This window comes from Silene latifolia, chromosome 3 (assembly GCF_048544455.1).
Source record: "Silene latifolia isolate original U9 population chromosome 3, ASM4854445v1, whole genome shotgun sequence".
NCBI lineage: Eukaryota > Viridiplantae > Streptophyta > Magnoliopsida > Caryophyllales > Caryophyllaceae > Silene > Silene latifolia.
Window position 1 is genome coordinate 45,275,689 of NC_133528.1, and position 19,806 is coordinate 45,295,494.

Sequence of the window (19,806 nt, forward strand, 5' to 3'; positions counted from 1 at the left end):
AGCCTAACAATACTCAGAATCCTCTTGGAGTTCTGATGATTACAAGTGACGAATCTACCTTAGATTGCTCACATATTATCTCCCAAAAAGAGGAGGTAATCAACAGGATATGGACAGATAACGAGGAAGATGTCTACCTCCAGGATCTTCCCTTAATCAAAGAAGCCAAAAGCATCATAGATGAGATCATTGCCACGCTAGGCACCGCAATCAATTCGAACCAGCAAAAAGGATGGAGAAAGTCGATCAAATGGACCAACAACCAAGGAAGACTCTTCAAGCTCACCACTGGAGAAGGAGAGATGTTCAAAGGAGAACCAGAAGACGATGAATTCGAGTCAGAATCAGAGTCGGAGTCCGAGTCTGATGTGAATACGAATCACCTTGATGAAATAATTCTCGAAAGAAGCAACCAAGACAACCCGAGTCACCAAGCATGGATCGGTTCGAATAAGAGTCGAGAAAAGTGCATGATCACCCTCCAATGGGACGGGTAAAACCGTGTGGAGCAAGGGATGGACCTCGAAAATGGGCAAGACCAAATGCATGGAATAAGCTCACCTAGTTTTTGTCATAGCCTAGTTTTTACAAAGGTCTTACCTAGTTTTTGGTTTAGTCTTGCCTAGTTCTTCCACATAGCCTAAAATTCACAACAAGGCATTAAAGACTAGCCTTGGGCATCAAGGATTTCGGCCTATATAAGGCTTGTAGTCCTCATTTGTTTATCATCCAATTTGAAGTAAAAACTTGAGAGTATTCTCTAAAACTTGTCTTGTCTTCTTGTGTTGTTACACGAGTAGTTTGGCTTAAGAGGTCGAAACGCGATTTCGCACCTTGCTTGAACGAGGGACGTGATCCTAAGTTTAAGTCGGATTGTTTGACGAGTATCAAACAATTCACCCATTGGCGTAGCTATAGGTCTAGCTACGACAAATATCCCTTCCTTTTCATTAAAATCTCGCTACGAATATACGGATTGATCGGGTTGCACCTAGTGCATTCGGATCCTTCGTCTATTTGTTAGTACAAGTTAAGACTTCCGCTTGCGATTCACATCAATTGTGGTATCAGAGCTTCGGCTCTTGATTTCCATTAATCGAGACGATCCAGGGGTCTTGATTTCTTCACACAAAAAAAAAAGGGGTTACTGTTCACGTCCAGTACTGTTCACGGTACTGTTCATCAAAAAAAAAAAAAAAAAAGTCGATATGGATCCCGATAATCCTAATCTCCTTCAAAGTCTTATAGAAGCACTGCAAAATCTTTTGGAACTTAGCCCACGTGGAACAGCACGTCGAGGTGAACAAAGTCGAGAAGAATTCAAAGTAAGTGAACTACCCGAGTTTGTGGGAGGCACGGATCCCGAGGATTACCTCGAATGGGAGAGGAAAATTGAACGGATGTTTGAGTTCAAGGACCTGGATGACGAGAAGTGTTGCAAGTACGCCATTCTATGACTAAGTCGTGGAGCCTCCCTATGGTATGAAGGCTTTAAGGTAAAACGTGCCCGGGCAGGAAAGGAAAAGATATCCTCTTGGGAATCTCTCAAAAGGAAGCTACGCAAGAGATACGCCCCAGCCACGTATAGGCTCACGACGTATCGCAAGATTGCTGAGTTGACTGAAGAGAGGAGCAGTGTCTCAGATTACATAAATGAGTTTGAAAATCTTACTTTGATGGGAGGATTAGAGGAAAGTGAAGACTTGAAGATGGCTCGATTCCTTCGTGGACTAAATCGTAACATAGCCAATTCAGTTGAATTACAATCTTACGCTGACTTCGATTCCTTATGTAATCTATGTCTCAAGGTCGAAGCTCAAGGGAAGGCCAAGCTCACCCCAACTCATGGTGAGGGTAGTCGAAGCTGGAGGAGCGAAGGACAATCAAAGGGAAGTCCGAGTAGTCGTACGGTTGAGACTACACCTAAGACGATTTCCACCCCTGAGTCCGCTCCCAAGATACCCTTTCCTAAGCAGACAAGTTTATCTAGAGTACGGTGTTTCAAATGCCAAGGATTTGGGCATTTTCAGAATGCGTGCCCAAATAAGAGAAATATTGCACTAAGGGAAGCTATTGTCGTTCGAGACGAGTTGTATGATGAAGAAGAACGATTGGGTGATGTGTTCAACTTCGAAGAAAGAGAAGAGGAAGGGAACGATAGAGATGTCGAAACTTATGACGCTCCTAACTATGATTGTGCTTTAGTTCTTCGTGCTTTGCAGACTCAATCCACACCAATTGAGGCAAAACAAAGGAACCAGATTTTTCACACCAAATGTCAAGTGAAGGACAAGTGGTGTAGCCTAATCATCGATGGAGGGAGTTGTACCAGCGTTGCTTCTACAAAGATGTTGGACAAATTGGGATTGGATACCATAGCTCATCCCAAACCATATACGTTACATTGGCTTGATGACGGGAACAAGGTGAAGGTCACCAAACAAGTCAAAGTAGCGTTAACAATGGGCTCCTATGACGACAATATCTTGTGTGACGTAGTGCCAATGGATGCATGCCACATACTCTTGGGGCGTCCGTGGCAATTCGATCGCATTGTCATACACCGTGGCCGAAGCAACGAATATGAATTGGTCGACAAGGGTAAGAAGCTTGTCCTAAGACCGATGGCACCTAGTGCTGTCCGTTCTTTGGGCACCCCACAAAGGAGAACCGCAAGCATGACCATGTTTGCAAGTGAGCAAGAAGTTGGTGAAGTCTTAAAGGAAGGTGGTTGTGTCTATCTTACGGTGGTCGACGAGGCACCAAAAGTTGGGATCAAGGATGCCCAGCTAGCGGCGCTCTTAAAGGAATTCGAGGACGTTTTCCCTGAAGATTTACCATCGGGATTGCCGCCTATTCGCGGGATCGAACATCAAATCGATCTCATTCCTGGAGCTGCGTTACCTAACAAAGCAGCCTATCGATGCAACCCAACAGAGACCAAGGATTTGCAGCGCCAAATCGAGGAGCTAATGGAACGAGGCTATGTTCGTGAAAGCATGAGTCCATGTGCCGTTCCTACTCTTCTTGTCCCGAAAAAGGATGGGAGTTGGCGGATGTGCATCGATAGTCGAGCCGTGAACAACATAACTATCAAGTACCGTTTCCCGATTCCAAGACTTGATGACATGCTTGATGAGTTGCATGGCTCCGAGATCTTTTCTAAGATCGACCTGAGGAGTGGCTATCATCAGATACGAATGCGGGAAGGTGACGAATGGAAAACCGCGTTCAAGACCAAACATGGGTTGTACGAATGGACTGTCATGCCATTCGGGTTAACCAACGCTCCGAGTACTTTCATGCGGCTCATGAACGAGGTACTCAAACCATTCTTGGGAAAATTTGTGGTTGTTTATTTAGATGATATCTTGGTTTACAGTCAAAGCAAAGAAGATCACTTCAAACACCTTCGCAAAGTGTTCGAAACTCTCCGAGGACAAAAGCTATATGGAAAGAAGGAGAAATGTTCATTCTTGGTCGAGAGTGTCATATTTCTCGGCTATGTGGTTTCTAAAGATGGAGTTTCAGTGGACCAAGCAAAGATCGAGGCCATTAAGTCATGGCCTACGCCTAAGTCCGTCACAGAGGTTCGGTCTTTCCAAGGACTTGCTTCGTTCTATCGAAGATTCATAAAAGATTTCAGCACCATCACAAGTCCCATCACCGAGTGTTTAAAAAAGGGAACATTTGTATGGACCGAGGCTGCTCAAAAGGCTTTCGAGACGATTATCCAACGGCTTTGTGAAGCACCGATACTAGCACTTCCCGATTTTACTCAACCCTTCGAGGTAGAGTGTGATGCAAGCGGTGTTGGAATTGGAGCTGTGTTGGTCCAAGGAAAGCGACCCATTGCTTATTTTTCCGAGAAGCTAAGTGGAGCTCGGCTCAAGTATTACACATATGATAAGGAGTTCTACGCCATAGTGAGAGCACTCAACCATTGGAGCCACTATCTTCGCCCAAATCACTTCATTCTACATTCGGACCATGAATCCTTAAAATACATTAATGGACCGCAGAAGTTGAGCTTAAGACATGCCAAATGGGTTGAATTTCTTCAATCCTTTCATTTCTCTTCGAAATATAAGGATGGCAAAAGCAATGTGGTGGCCGACGCTCTTTCCTGACGCTACTCTTTACTGAACGTGCTTGATGTTCGCCTACTTGGATTCGAGACCTTGAAAGATTACTACGAAACTGATCCCGACTTTGGTGAAATGTTTAGGATATGCCAAACAGGACCCCGAGGCGAGTTCATAACTCAAGATGGATTTCTTTTCAAAGGAAATCAGCTGTGTGTACCCAAGCATCAAGTCCGGGAGTTATTGGTACGAGAAGCTCATGGGGGAGGACTTGGTGGACATTTTGGTGTCACTAAGACTATGGAGGTCCTTAAAAAGCATGTCTATTGGCCTCGAATGCTGAAGGACGTGCAAGATGTGATTCGTAAGTGTGTCACTTGTCACGTTGCAAAGAGTACCTTCATGCCAGGGGAGTACACGCCCTTACCTATCCCTAACCGACCATGGGAAGACGTGTCCATGGACTTTATTGTTGCTCTACCACGAACCCAAAGGGGTAAGGACGCGATCATGGTCGTAGTGGATCGATTTTCCAAGATGGCCCATTTTATTGCATGTCACAAGACAGATGACGCTAACAACGTAGCCGACTTGTACTTTCGAGAAATACTCCGCCTTCATGGAGCCCCAAGGACGATAGTCTCCAATCGTGACTCAAGGTTCTTGAGCTATGTTTGGAACACTCTGTGGAAGAAGGTGGGTACCAAACTGTTATTTAGTACCTCTCACCATCCTCAAACCGATGGTCAAACGGAAGTGACAAACCGCACTCTTGGGGTATTACTACGTGGCCTCGTGAACAAGACTCGGAAGGATTGGGATCTAAAACTCGCTCATGCCGAGTTTGCCTACAACAGGTCTCCATCATACGCAACGAAGCACTCTCCTTTTAAGATCGTGTATGGCATAAATCCCTACCTACCACTCGATCTCATTCCCTTACCCGAGGGCGAGCTAGTCCACAAAAGTGCGGAAGAAAAGGTAAAATCCATGATTAAACTACATGAGCAAGTTCGCTCCAGAATTGAGTCCGTCAATGAGGTATACAAACAAAGAGTCAACAAAACCCGCCCACCAAGAGTTTTCAAGGAAGGAGATTTGGTTTGGGTGCATCTAAGGAAAGAACGATTCCCGGGCAAACGAAAGAACAAACTCATGCCACGCGCAGAAGGTCCTTACAAGGTGATTTCGAAGTATGGAGACAATGCCTACAAGGTCGAACTCCCAGGAGACTACGGTGTCCACGCCACTTTCAATGTGGGTGACCTCTCTCCTTACATCGAGGATAATGGGATTGCAGAATTGAGGACAATTCCTTTCAAAGGGGGAGGAATTGATGTGAATACGAATCACCTTGATGAAATAATTCTCGAAACAAGCAACCAAGACAACCCGAGTCACCAAGCATGGATCGGTTCGAATAAGAGTCGAGAAAAGTGCATGATCACCCGCCAATGGGACGGGTAAAACCGTGTGGAGCAAGGGATGGACCTCGAAAATGGGCAAGACCAAATGCATGGAATAAGCTCACCTAGTTTTTGTCATAGCCTAGTTTTTACAAAGGTCTTACCTAGTTTTTGGTTTAGTCTTGCCTAGTTCTTCCACATAGCCTAGAATTCACAACAAGGCATTAAAGACTAGCCTTGGGCATCAAGGATTTCGGCCTATATAAGGCTTGTATTCTTCATTTGTTTATCATCCAATTTGAAGTAAAAACTTGAGAGTATTCTCTAAAACTTGTCTTGTCTTCTTGTGTTGTTACACGAGTAGTTTGGCTTAAGAGGTCGAAACGCGATTTCGCACCTTGCTTGAACGAGGGACGTGATCCTAAGTTTAAGTCGGATTGTTTGACGAGTATCAAACAATTCACCCATTGGCGTAGCTATAGGTCTAGCTACGACAAATATCCCTTCCTTTTCATTCAAATCTCGCTACGAATATACTGATTGATCGGGTTGCACCTAGTGCATTCGGATCCTTCGTCTATTTGCTAGTACAAGTTAAGACTTCCGCTTGCGATTCACATCAGAGTCGGAGTCTAGAGAAGTCCCTAGAGAGTCTCCTCCTATCGTCACTCCCACTCCCCTTGTTCCTCCTAGCTTAGCATCAAGTAGTAACAGCAGTTTGGGAAATGTCCCAACAATTGTCCCTTTACCGCCACTGACTACTGAACAGATGGCCTCTTTGTTTCAACTCTTTTCAAATTTTAATATGAATAAATCAGGTTCTGCTTACTCTCTGTGTTATTCTGAATGCAATTCTATTTACGATGATAATGAGGATGACCCAGACCCAGACTCAATCGAAATACCTCCTTACATAGCCAAAGAAATACTACAAGAGGGGGAAGGGGGACTAGTTATAGAAAACACCGAACCCATCAACGTAGGAACCGAACTAGACCCCAAGAACTTAGGATAGGGACGACCTTGAGCCCCGCCGAAAGGGCCAGTTTTATAGACCTCCTACACGAGTTCAAGGACGTTTTTGCTTGGTCCTACAACGACATGCCAGGGATCGACAGGGATATCGCAGAGCACAGAATACCAATCAAACCAGGTTTCAAACCCGTGAAACAGAAACTTCGTCGAATGAGGACAGAATGGGCTCTTAAGATCAAAGAAGAAGTCGATAAGCAATTCAAAGCCGGGTTCATCAAAGTATCCGAATACTCAGACTGGGTAGCCAACATAGTACCCGTACCCAAAAAGGATGGGAGAATCCGTGTTTGTGTTGATTTCAGAGACTTAAACAAAGCGAGTCCAAAGGACGACTTTCCTCTACCACATATCGACATATTGGTGGATAATACAGCGGATCACGCGTTGCTATCCTTCATGGATGGATATGCAGGGTATAATCAGATCAAGCTGGCCATAGAAGACATGCATAAAACCGCCTTCGTCACTCAATGGGGCACCTATTGATACACGGTTATGCCATTTGGGTTAATCAATGCCGGAGCTACATATCAACGCACCGCAACTACACTACTACATGACATGATGCATAAAGAAGTTGAGGTATACATAGATGATATGATTGTCAAGTCCAAAGATAGAGAGGGGCACATTGCGAACCTTCGAAAATTCTTCTCAAGACTACGAAAGTACAACATGAGACTCAATCCACAGAAATGTGCATTTGGGGTAACATCCGGCAAACTCCTGGGATATGTCGTTAGCCAACGAGGGATAGAAATAGACCCTTCCAAGATCAAAGCTCTAATCGAAATGCCGCAACCTCAAACAGAGAAGGAAGTTAGAGGATTCCTAGGCAAGGTGCAGTACATAAGTCGATTCATATCGAAACTCACCATGATCTGTGAACCTATCTTCAAAAAGCTAAAGAAAACGGATCACACCATGTGGGATGATGACTGTAAAAAGACATTCGACCAAATCAAGGAGATACTAGCCAAACCACCAGTGCTCATGCCACCCCAACGAGATCAACCTCTTGGTTTATATCTCACAGTAACTGAAACAGCCATGGGTGCCATGCTGGCCCAAACTGTGGGAAAAGAAGAAAGGGCTATCTACTACCTTAGTAAGAAGTTCTTGGAGTATGAGTGCAAGTACACACCACTCGAGAAGACATACCTCGCTCTTGTGTGGGCAACGAAGAAGCTACGCCATTATATGCTTAGCTACTCCGTTAAAATATACTCCAAAATGGATCCTGTCAAATACCTCTTCGAAAAACCTGTTCTCAATGGACGCCTAGCGAGATGGACTTTGATGTTCTCAGAGTTCGATCTCAAGTATGTACCTCTAAAATTTATAAAGGGGCGCGCTGTCGCCGAGTTCTTCGCAGAAAATCCCATCAATGATGCACAAACAATAGACACCTGGTCGTTTCCGGATGAGGACATACTCCAAACCGATGTAGACTCCTGGGACCTTTATTTTGATGGAGCGTCGAACTTAAGAGGATTTGGAATAGGAGTGTTGCTCATTTCTCCTGAAGGCGAGCATACACCACTCTCTGTCAAACTCGACTTCGAGGTGACAAATAATGCGGCAGAATGTGAGGCTTGCCTCATTGGGCTACAAGCAGCAGTAGGTTTAGGCATCAAGAATCTTCGGGTACATGGAGATTCATCTTTGATCATCAACCAAATTACGGGATCTTGGAAAATTCGGAGTGAAAGCCTAGCACCGTATCAAGTCAGGATAGACCAAGTTGCCCAATTTTTCGATCAAGTAACGTACCTACATCTACCTCGAGAAGAGAATCAATTTGCAGATGCTCTTGCAAAACTCGTATCTTTGATTAATATGCCGGATGATATGGTAGAAATGCCTTTATGCATCGAACGACGGTCAGAACCAACTTATGTGCACCAAATTACAGATGAGGAAGAAAACCCAGAGGAACCTTGGTTCCAAACAATTCTGAGCTTCAAACTCAACGGCACCTATCCACCAGACATGGACTATAGGGGACAACGTGCTATACGCTTACTAGCCTCCCAATACGTCCTCATGCAAGGGGAGTTATATAAAAGAACACCTCTTGGTGTAGTCTTGCGTTGTCTTGATCATTCACAGGCACGGAAAGTGATGGAAGAAGTCCGTGATGGAGAATGTGGCCCTCACATGAGTGGACCAATGATGGCAAAGAAAATCACGCGTTTAGGGTATTATTGGACCACAATGGAATCCGATTGCATCAAATATGTCAGACATTGTCATAATTGCCAAATCTTCGGGAATGTACAACACGTCCCTCCTTCATTACTCTACACCATGACATCTCCTTGGCCATTTTCTGCTTGGGGAATCGACGTCATCGGAAAGATCACCCCAACCGGAACAGGAGGTCACTATTTCATTTTGGTGGCTATCGACTATTTTACCAAATGGGTAGAAGCGGCTTCTTATACTAGTCTCACACCCAAGAACGTGGCAAAATTCATACAAACCAATATAATCTGTCGATACGGTTGCCCACATGAGATCATCAGTGACAATGGGTCACATTTCCAGGCTGAGACTGAACAATTGCTAGCCAAGTACAAAATCAAACATCACCATTCCTCGCCATATAGACCACAAACTAATGGTGCAGTAGAGGCAGAAAACAAAAATGTTGTCACAATCCTCAAGAAAATGATTGACAATTATCGAGATTGGCCAAGTAAGATACCATTTGCCTTGTGGGGATATCGCACATCCGTTAGGACGCCCACTGGGGCCACTCCTTTCTATTTGACCTACGGAATAGAAGTCGTGCAACCAGTCTTGCGTATTCTACTCGAAAGCCAAATCCCAGAAGCCGATTGGAAGAGGGATAGATACGAAGAACTCATCCTCCTGGATGAACGAAGATTGCGCGCATTACATAATGTGCAAACGTATTATGCGCATATCAAACGAGCCTTCAACAAAAGGGTTAAGCCAAGAAACATCAAAGAAGGAGACTTAGTTCTCAAATCAATTAGAGCTCTTTTACCTGTCGATCCACGAGGAAAGTTCAAACCCAACTAGGCCGGACCATTTCTAGTCAAGTCCATACTCCCGGGGGGTGCGGTTAAAATCACAGACTTACATGGGAATGAGTTTGCCAACCCAACTAATCTCGACCAACTGAAACGTTACTATGCCTAGAATAGGAACAAAAACGCGCCTCGCGTAACACCAAGTGTCGCTCCTGTGGCACGGAATAAAAAACGGCCCCTGGCCAGCTGAAATAAAGTTTATGTCACCTTGCTCTTGCATTTTGACAAATAGTCATCCTCATATCATCAAATAAACTGAATTGTGCTTTAGGAGTAAGTAAAGCTCATGCTTATTTTCTAGTTCATTACAAGCTCTTGCTTAGAACAATTATTATTTTACATTTACTTGAACTACTAATGTGACCATAATTAGAGCATATTTAGTCCCCGAATTAGCCTTGTTCCCATGCTTTTTAGTGCATATTTGGGTCATTTATTGTCTTTAGTTCTTTGTTTTGCATATTCTTTGAGGTTTTGATCCCTTGGTAGGAAAGGAGTGCAAACCTTGCATTTTCATGGCAAAATGAGACTAAATTGATTGAATTCAATGACCAAGCATCAAGGAGAGACAAGATTAGAAGGCCTTTGTACATACTATAGTAGATGGGCAATGATGAGAAAAGATCCTTGCATCCCCGAGGAAATCCCCAAGTATTTTATGAAGAAAAAGGAAGAAAAGAAGAAGAAACGAGACTGCCCAGCAATCCGTGCGGATTGTCTAGAAGACGCCCGTCTCCCCCCTCCCCCCCCCCCCCCCCACAATCCGTGCGTCTTCACCCTCTGGACGCCCGGGTAAAAGCTCCAGAAGACGCCCGTCTTCTCCACAAGACGCCCGGGCAGAGACCGCCAAATCCGCCCGTCCCGTGCTAAAGACGCCCGGATTCCCAGGCAGACCCATTTCGTCTTCTTCAAGCTTCAAGGAAGGATGCACATCTTTTTCTAGAGACCGGAGTCTCCCTAGAGACCGGAGTCTTTCCAAAAAGACCGGCGTTTCCTCAACAAGGGACTTAATCGTCATTTAAGCCCTTAGTTAACCCTAATTCATACACCTAATCCCCACTATAAATACCCCATTAGTCTAATTAGAAGAGCATGTTCTTCTTAGCAATCTTTAGTGTAGTTAATATCAATCAAATCTCTCTTTAATCTTGTAATCAACAATTAATCAAGTTTTAATACAAGTTTTATTTCCTTAATCTCTCTCTTGTTCATCCTTTATTTTGGGTAATTGAAGATTATTTGGGTTATTATTGGGAGATTGACAACCTTCCAATCAAGCATCAAGTACTTCTTTTATTCTTTGCTTTATTATTGGAATCATTAGTAGGTATAATTCTCTTAATCCCTTTTTTAATTATTGCTAATTACTTTCATTTATTCATCATGTTTCACTTTGTTGGTATGATTGACAACCTTGCTAGCATGTTCAACATGATAATGAGTGAGTAGTTTCCTTAGCTAGGGTTAATGGGTAATTAGGGGAAACCAACATGGGGAATGATTCATGCTTAAATTAATATGCTTTCATAGTTTATTTGCTTGCTTGTTGTGATCTCAACTCATGCACATGTTATGTTTGATGAAATGCGAGCCTATGAATCCTTGCATTTTTTACCCATCACCTATCTCTTCAATGAGACTTGTAAGACATAAACCAACTCGAGTCTCATTAGACCATGCATGTTGTTGAGTAGGGAAGACTAAGTCGACTTGTAGGTGTTGTACAATCTAATCGATTCGGCTCCGGGACCTAAACTTTCCTAGGATTGTAAGATATAAACCAACTCGATCCATCACAACAATAATTGCTTGCTTATAATTTGAGAACATGTTTGTATGATCAATTCCCATGAATCCGCTATGACCCCATGACACCCTAGTGCCTTTTATCAATTGTTTACATCCCTTTTAATTTATCTTGCTTGTTTACTTCCATTGCTATTTAGTTTAGTGATCTTCTACATCAAACCCCAATTGTGACACCCTTAAGACACCACTAGTTGCAATAGAAATCTCATCTCAATTCCCGTCCCTTGGGATCCGACCTTTACTTGCCTCTTTACTAATTGTAGAGTTGTTTGTGAAGTTATAAATTGTGTTTTGGTCTAGGTACTCCTAACGACAAGTAACCGAAAAATATATTCACCGACCAAAAATGGCGCCGTTGCCGGGGATGGTGTTAACTTGATTTAGATTTTCTTATATTGTTATTAGTTGTGTCTTTCTTTGCCTTGGGGAAGTAAAACTCCTCAAGGTTTGTTCTAATTGTTTTCGAGTTGTTTGATATTTTGCATGTCTAGAAGGTCACAAGGTGACTTGTTACCCTTTGATCGCGAAATTGAAAGGACTTTGACAACCAATAGAAGACTTGCTAGGAGAACTTTGAGAGGTGTTAGTGAGGTTATTCAACCAAATACTATTGAGTTCATCAACCCTTTTGCAAGAGAAGGTGAGGAGAACCCAACACAAAATCCAACACAAAATCAACCCACAATGCCTAAGTTTTCATCACATTCCGTACCCACCGAGGAGAACCTACCCAATGGTACTCCCACACCACAACATCTAACCGGAAATTTTATTGCCAAATCCGCATTTATCCAATTAGTCAAAAGAAGCCAATTTGGGGGGATGCCTAGTGAAGACCCTCATTCTCATATATGGAGGCTTTTTGCGATTATTGTGATGCAATTTCTCAAACCGGTGTAACTCAAGACCAAATTCGATGGGTCTTATTTCCTTTTTCTCTAATTGGCACCGCGAAACAATGGTTGAAAAGCCTTGATAAGGCTACTCTCGGAATTGATTCTTGGAAGAAGTTGGCTCTAGCTTTCTACAAAAAGTTCTATCCACCGGAAAAGACTAACATGCTAAGAGCTCAAATCACGGGCTTTAAGCAAAGGGATGAAGAATCTTTGTATGAAGCTTGGGAGCGATTTAAGGGAATTTGTCGCTCATGTCCTCATCATGGACTTAGCGAGTGGTTCTTGGTACAACAATTTTGGAACGGTCTTTATGAAGATTCAAGGAACATTCTCAACATGGGATCAAATGGAATGTTCACCGAAGTTGATGACAATCAAACTTGGAACAAAATTGAGGAAATGGCGGTCCATAACTCACAATATAGTAGACCTCGCAAGGCTACTAGAGGAGGAAAGCATGAAGTGGACTCCGTTACTCAATTGGGTGCTCAACTTAGTGCTCACATTGATACCATCAATTTGAAGTTTGAAAAAGCTATGGCTAAACTTGAAGAAGCCTCAAAATCAGCAAAGCATCATGTTAATGCCATGACGGCATCTTCATCAATCCCAAGTGGGATATGTGAGAATTGTGGAACTTTGGGACATGACCAAAGTGAATGTAGGGGAACGAATGAACAAGTAAATGCTTTCCAAGCATACAAGAGTGGTACACCTTATTCCAACTATTACAATGAAAACACCAAATTCCATCCAAATCTCTCATACAAAAGCCAAAATGTTCAAAACCCTCAAACAACATACACCCCACCTCCCATGAGAAACCAAAATCAAAGACCCTTTTACAACCAAAACCAAGGTTACCAAAATCAAACCCCATACAATCAACAAAATGACCAAGGTTTTGATGTTCAAAAAGCGGTCCTCCAAATGCAAAAGAATCAACAAGAGTTTTTAACTCAAATGCAGAAGGATAGTCAAGCAAAGGAAATCACCATCAACAACATCCTAGCTCACACCAAAATGCTGGAAACCTAATTGACTCAACTAGCATCTTCAAGCTCACAAAGGCAAAAGGGGCAATTACCACCTCAAGGTAATCCCCCAAGACATGAAACGGTTAGTGTCATTCACTTGAGAAGTGGTACAAGGTATGAAGCACCGAAGAAGCAAGTTGAGGATGAAGTTGTGGAAACTAGTGACAAAGAAGAAATTGTGCAAAACTCCAAGGACGGAGAACCATCAAAAGAAGAAATTTCAAAGAAAAATGAAGACAAGGTCAAGGAGAAGGAGCCCATTGTGATTAGACTTCCTTTTCCAAGTCGTCAAGCCAAGCCCAAATTTGATGACCAACTTGGAAAATTTATGGAAATTGTGAAGAATTTGGAAGTCTCAATTCCTTTCACGGAATTAATCAATCACGTGTCGGCCTATGCGAAATACATGAAAGACATCCTCACAAAGAAGAAGTCGATCCGGAAACTTGAGACTATCGCCTTCACTAAGGTGAGTAGTGCAATACTTCAAGGGAGTTCACCTCCAAAACTCAAAGATCCGGGAAGCTTCTCAATACCGTGTACCATTGGCGACACCACGATCAACAAAGCCTTATGTGATCTAGGGGCTAGTGTGAGTGTTATGCCGTACTCGGTGAGTAAAAGGTTGGGGATGGGAGAGCTTAAATGCACCAATATCACACTCCAAATGGCCGATAGATCGACAAAGACACCATTAGGGATATGGGAAGATGTTCCCGTAAGAGTTGGGAAATTTTTCATCCCGGTGGACTTTGTCATTATTGACATGGAAGAAGACTCCAACATTCCAATCATTCTAGGGAGACCTTTCTTACACACCGCGGGTGCGGTGATTGATGTGAAGCATGGAGAGCTCACTCTAGAAGTGGTAGATGAGAGCATAACTTTCAATCTTGACAAGACCATGAGAGCTCCCCGTTTGCATGAACCATGTTTTATGGTTGATCATTATAGCCGGAAGAATGATAGGAAGAAGTCGGAATTCCAATGGAAGAAGAAAATTGAAGATGCTCCATTCAAAGAGCAAGTGAATTGTAACAAAGAGAGCTTGCAAAGCTCACCAAAGTCAAGCAATGAAGAGGATGGCCTCATTGGCCAAGACAAGAAAGTGGGAGAGTTGTCTCTATCAACTCAAGAGATCTTTAGTGACCAAGTAGATGAAGTTTGTGGTCTTTGGGACGATGAGTTTGAAGGGATTTTCAATCCCTATATTGGTAATGCTATCGATCAAGACCGACAACAAGGGCAAAGATCTATTGAAGATCTTTATCATGATAATGAACAAGCTTTTGATTACTTCTTCAAGGTGTTGAGCAACATCAACAACACCTTGGCCATGCCCCCATGACATCTCACTAAGGATGAGAGTTTGGTGGAGTCCTCCCTAAACCACCATTTGTAAATATTTCTAACTCCCTAACTCGCATTTTAATTCTTACATTGCATTTTTGTCATTTTTGGATTTTTATGCTTTGATCAAGATAATTATCATTTTTGAGAGAAGTGAGGGAGGGACTAATGATTCAATTGATGTGTAGTGTTTTAGCTTAGTGTGGGGATAGCAATTGCCTAGGCTATTCATGCCTTAGTAGTACCCCCACAATGAAGAACACGAGATTTGAAGAATGAAAAATGACAAGGGATATGCAAGTGCACGGATGGAACTGAATCCGGGTAAAACAGGGAGAATCCGAGCGTTTTCCAGGGAATCCGCCCGTCTTCAGGCAATCCGGGCATATTTGTCAGAATCCGCCCGTCCATCTGAGCTGAGAATTTGAAATTTTAGGACTGTTGATAAATCCGAGCGTCCTGGACGAGAATCCTCCCGTCTTCAGAAATACGCCCGTCCTGGAAGGAAAGACGCCCGTCTTTTTGGCTGGGAAAAACAAGAAATCTCACTGGAAGAGAATCCGCCCGTCTTCTGCAGAAGACGCCCGTCCCGCAACTGATAAATCCGAGTGTCTTTGCTGAAAGACGCCCGTCTTTAGGCAAGATTCCTGAAGCTAAAAGAGGCAGAATCCGAGCATCCCGAAGGAAAGACGCCCGTCTTCCCCTGCTATTTGAAATTTTTCGGGTACTTTAAATACCCCCTCCCACATTCATTTCTTCATTCCTTCATTCAAAACACTACCCATAAACCCAAAAACTCAAAACCCTCATCCTCTCCATCACCAAAACAAGATTTCCTCAACCATATTCAACAACATCAAATCCAAACTTCCTTTAACAACAATTAATCACTCCTCTTCCAACAAAAATCAAACCAAGCACCAAAATCTTCAACCTTTGAGTCGATTTTTGAAATTATAAAGGCAAAGCCTTTCATCTTAAAATCGATTTGGGTATACTTGGAAATTGAAGATTTTCACTCTTTTCTTGGTTTAATCACCAATGGCAAGGACAAAAGGAGCAACAAAGGCACCTAAGGCAAAGGCACTCTCAACAAGACAAAAGAGTCTTCAAGCAAAGAAAGCCTCATTGGCTATGGTGGTAGCTAGTTCAAACTTGGAAGTGCAACAACAACAACCTCCCTTGGAAGCAACAATATCAACAACTCCGGAAATTGCTCAACTATCGAACTATCCGGAGGTAATTTTCATTTCTAACTCCCATAGGGATACATTTGCCAAGTATGCTAGAAAATCCTTTCTATCCACCAAGTTCATATGTGAAGATGCCTTGAACAAGTTGGGTGTCCTTGAACAAACTAAAGCCTTCTTTGAAGCCATGGGGTTGGGAAAATTGTTTGCTACAAAAGAATTGACATACCCCTCCCTTACCTTAGAATTCTTGAGTTCTTTGAAAGTTACTAAGGTAGAGACTAGGGAAAACATCGAGTTCCGCCTTGCTAATGTGAATAGGCGCATAACCTTTGAGGAATTGGGTAAAGCATTGGGTCTTAGTGATTCACCTAGTTATTTCAAGAATCCCGGCAAGTATGACCCCGCTCCTCTTTGGGAGGCGATTTCCGGGAGGAAATTTGAGAACTATCATGCTAGTCGCGCTCTATTAGTCCACCATCCGGGCATTAGAGTGTGGCACAAGGTCATCGGGAATACCATCATTGCAAGAAAAGACACCAACCACTTTACCAAGCTCGATTGTGTTCTTCTTGAGTCGGCCTTAAATATTGGAAGGGAATTCACCAAGCCTTACAATTCTCTAAGGCTTTTGGTGGAAAGATGGCTAAATGTTGATTGTGGGAAGCAAGGCACCACCGTTATTGTAAATGGAGGTCTAGTCACTCTTTTGGCTAAGTACTTTGATCCGAATTTCAACAAGGATGGCAAGTATGTAGCAAAGAAAGGGGGTCATCTCATTGACATGGATGCTATGATTAACAAGTACAAGTGGGTTACCCATAATCCTCTTGACACCAAGTATGGCTGGCTCACCAATGAGGCTAGATCTTTTACCTTGCCTTCGAAGATATGCCGTTTGAGTGTCCATCGGACCAACTACCTTCTTCCCCTCTCAAAAGAAGCTGAATAAATCATCCGACAACAAAGGGGTGAAATTAAAATGTCCTCCTCCTCCATTGTCACACCACCCTATCCTTTCAAGTATCAAGAGTTCAAACCCGAAGGTGTTAAAGCAAGCAATGACTACATGACTCTACTTATGCAAGAGATGCACAAACAAGCTTTCAAGAATCGGGAAGATGCGTACTTAGCCCAATATCCACCCCTCCTTCATTTAGCTAGGCAAGGACTACTTGATCCTTCATGTGCTTTGCCTAGTTGGGCGGATAGGGAAGTCTTCTTTCCGAGTGCATCTAGGGGTGAGATTCCGGGTGACGATGAGGTTGTCGGTGATAAGGTTGTTGATGATAACATTGAGGAAGAGGCTAGTGATGAAGAAGAAGAGGATGATGAAGGAAGTGATCAAGGAAGTGAAGAGGGAAGTGGTGATGAGTCCACTTCTATTGAGGAAGATGATGACAATGATGATATGGTGGAAGACTAGCAAGCTTTGGAGGCTCCTACCCTCTTGAGGTTTGTCTACTTCTTTCTTTGTTTTATTTATTTATCTTGATCATGGTTGGAGTAGTCCTAGCAACATAGAGGACTAACACCTCGGCCCCATTGAGGTGTTCTTATTTCATTGTTCCCACTTTTGAAAATCCAAAATGACAAATTTAGTTTCATGCATTGCATCTTGTGTGCATGAACTACCCCCAACTTTAGGACATTAGAAATAATGTCTAACTCGGTTTGGGGAAGTACATGCATACGCAACGGGAGGTAATCTAAATTACGCTCTCCGTCATAAACAAAAACCCATGCATCATGTAGTGTAGATTAGTGTAGCTTGCATTTAGTGTAGAATTCATGCATCATGTTTGCATAATTTCCCATCATTTTGGCCATTGAGGACAATGCCCATATTAGTGTGGGGATGGGGAATTCTAACTTAACTTTTATTCAAAAATCCAAAAAAATTGAAAATTTTCGAAAAACCATAAAAATTTGAAAAATTGAAAATCCAAAAACAAGTTCATTTCCTTTGTAGTGTAGTCATGTATATATTGTTGTATTGTATTTGTTCTATCCTTGTTCACATTGATCGACTACGCCACATCCGAGACATGAGGATATTGAAGACCGCATGGTATGATCTTTCCAATCTCCTTTTTCCTCTTTATGTTAATGACTATGTGGCTTTATTTTGATTGATGTGGTATAACAATGTGAACTTAGGACTTGCATTTAGTTTATATGTCACATTAGTTGGTAGAATCATTTGCATTAGGATGTTTATATGCTAGTTGCATCATGGCATGTAGTTGCATGTTAGAAAAATTTTGTGAAACCGTTTACTTGGGAAGCTTGACAAATGTATATAGGCCCTAGTAGATGCTTTTTCTTCTTAAGACTTTGCTTGTTAGAATACTTGTAAAACACCCTAGGATGTGTCATGCTAGTATCCTTTGACCCATGGATTAAGGCCTAGTCAAGAGTACTTTGTGGTGTGATAACTCCTTGGCTACCGTTTATTCCAAGGTGACCCTTGAAACCATGCATCCATCATCCATGTTCTACCACATTTTGTCATCAAAGGGAATGGGCACAAAAAGAAATTGATTTGAGTTCAAGAAATGAAAAGTGAAAGAAAGTTTGCAAAAATGCATCAAATGAAAAGAGGAGCAAAAATAGACTCCTAAAGCTTCAAATAAAAGGCACCCTCACTACATATGGGGTGACTTTGAAAATGTTCAAAAGAAATGCAAAAGAAAAGTTGAAAGTTGTCAAGTGTTGAAAAGCCAAAAATCAAAAAGAAATGGCAAGAAAGTGTTCTCAAATGTCAAATGCCACAAGAAATTGGGGGGAAAAAAACAAAAACAAAAGCAAACTCCCAAAGTGAAACTCAAATATCTATCGATCCCTTTATCCATCATATCCATTTTTGTGCATGGTAGAGAGGGGACGACCCTTCTTCTTGTCTAGGCAAGAGGGGGAATTCCGCGATCCTCCAGTGTTTCTAACACCATGGGGAGTCTACTCTTGACAAAAGCATTTAACGATTGAGGACAAAGGTACCCTAGCTTGACACAATTTGGAGGTGATTTATTGGTATCCTTCTAGGCTTAGTAGTTTGAAGAAATCGCATCTATGAAGGAGTGTGTACCCTTGAATTGCTTCCCTTGTAGATAATTTCCGCCACTTAGATGAGGAAAGTGGCTATTATTTTGTAGATGCATCCATTATTTGATTTTGTGTGCTTAATGTTTGGATGTGTCGCCATTTTGTCAAGACCCACCTTGCCTTGCAAGAAGGCATCCTACCTCATGGTTGTCTTGTTGTGAGTTGAAGGGGCGGAGTGAGACCCGCTAATTGTCTCATATCGGCTATGTTATTAGGTTAGTTTAAATAATGGTCCTAGTCTTTGTCAACTCTTTACTCGGGACGAGCAAAGGTTCGGTTTGGGGATATTTGATGTGACCATAATTAGAGCATATTTTGTCCCCGAATTAGCCTTGTTCCCATGCTTTTTAGTGCATATTTGGGTCATTTATTGTCTTTAGTTCTTTGTTTTGCATATTCTTTGAGGTTTTGATCCCTTGGTAGGAAAGGAGTGCAAACCTTGCATTTTCATGGCAAAATAAGACTAAATTGATTGAATTCAATGACCAAGCATCAAGGAGAGACAAGATTAGAAGGCCTTTGTACATACTATAGTAGATGGGAAATTATGAGAAAAGATCCTTGCATCCCCGAGGAAATCCCCAATGATTTTATGAAGAAAAAGGAAGAAAAGAAGAAGAAACGAGACTGCCCAACAATCCGTGCGGATTGTCTACAAGACGCCCGTCTTCCCCCCCCCCACAATCCGTGCGTCTTCACCCTCTGGACGCCCGGGCAAAAGCTCCACAAGACGCCCGGGCAGAGACCGCCAAATCCGCCCGTCCCGTGCTAAAGACGCCCGGATTCCCAGGCAGACCCATTTCGTCTTCTTCAAGCTTCAAGGAAGGATGC

General features: G+C 42.6%; 1 protein-coding gene and 1 non-coding gene across 2 annotated transcripts; one reads left to right on the forward strand and one right to left on the reverse strand.

Moving 5' to 3' along the window:
• Window positions 1-1,208: 1,208 nt before the first annotated feature.
• LOC141649017 (uncharacterized) lies at window positions 1,209-4,130 on the forward strand. The gene is made up of 2 exons (XM_074457721.1): window positions 1,209-1,434; window positions 1,489-4,130. The coding sequence occupies exons 1-2, from the start codon at window positions 1,209-1,211 to the stop codon at window positions 4,128-4,130; spliced, it is 2,868 nt and encodes a 955-aa protein (XP_074313822.1).
• Window positions 4,131-12,455: 8,325 nt separating this feature from the next.
• LOC141650594 (small nucleolar RNA R71) lies at window positions 12,456-12,562 on the reverse strand. The gene has a single exon (XR_012546618.1). It is a non-coding gene; the product is annotated as a small nucleolar RNA R71 (small nucleolar RNA).
• Between the last annotated feature and the right edge of the window lie 7,244 nt (window positions 12,563-19,806).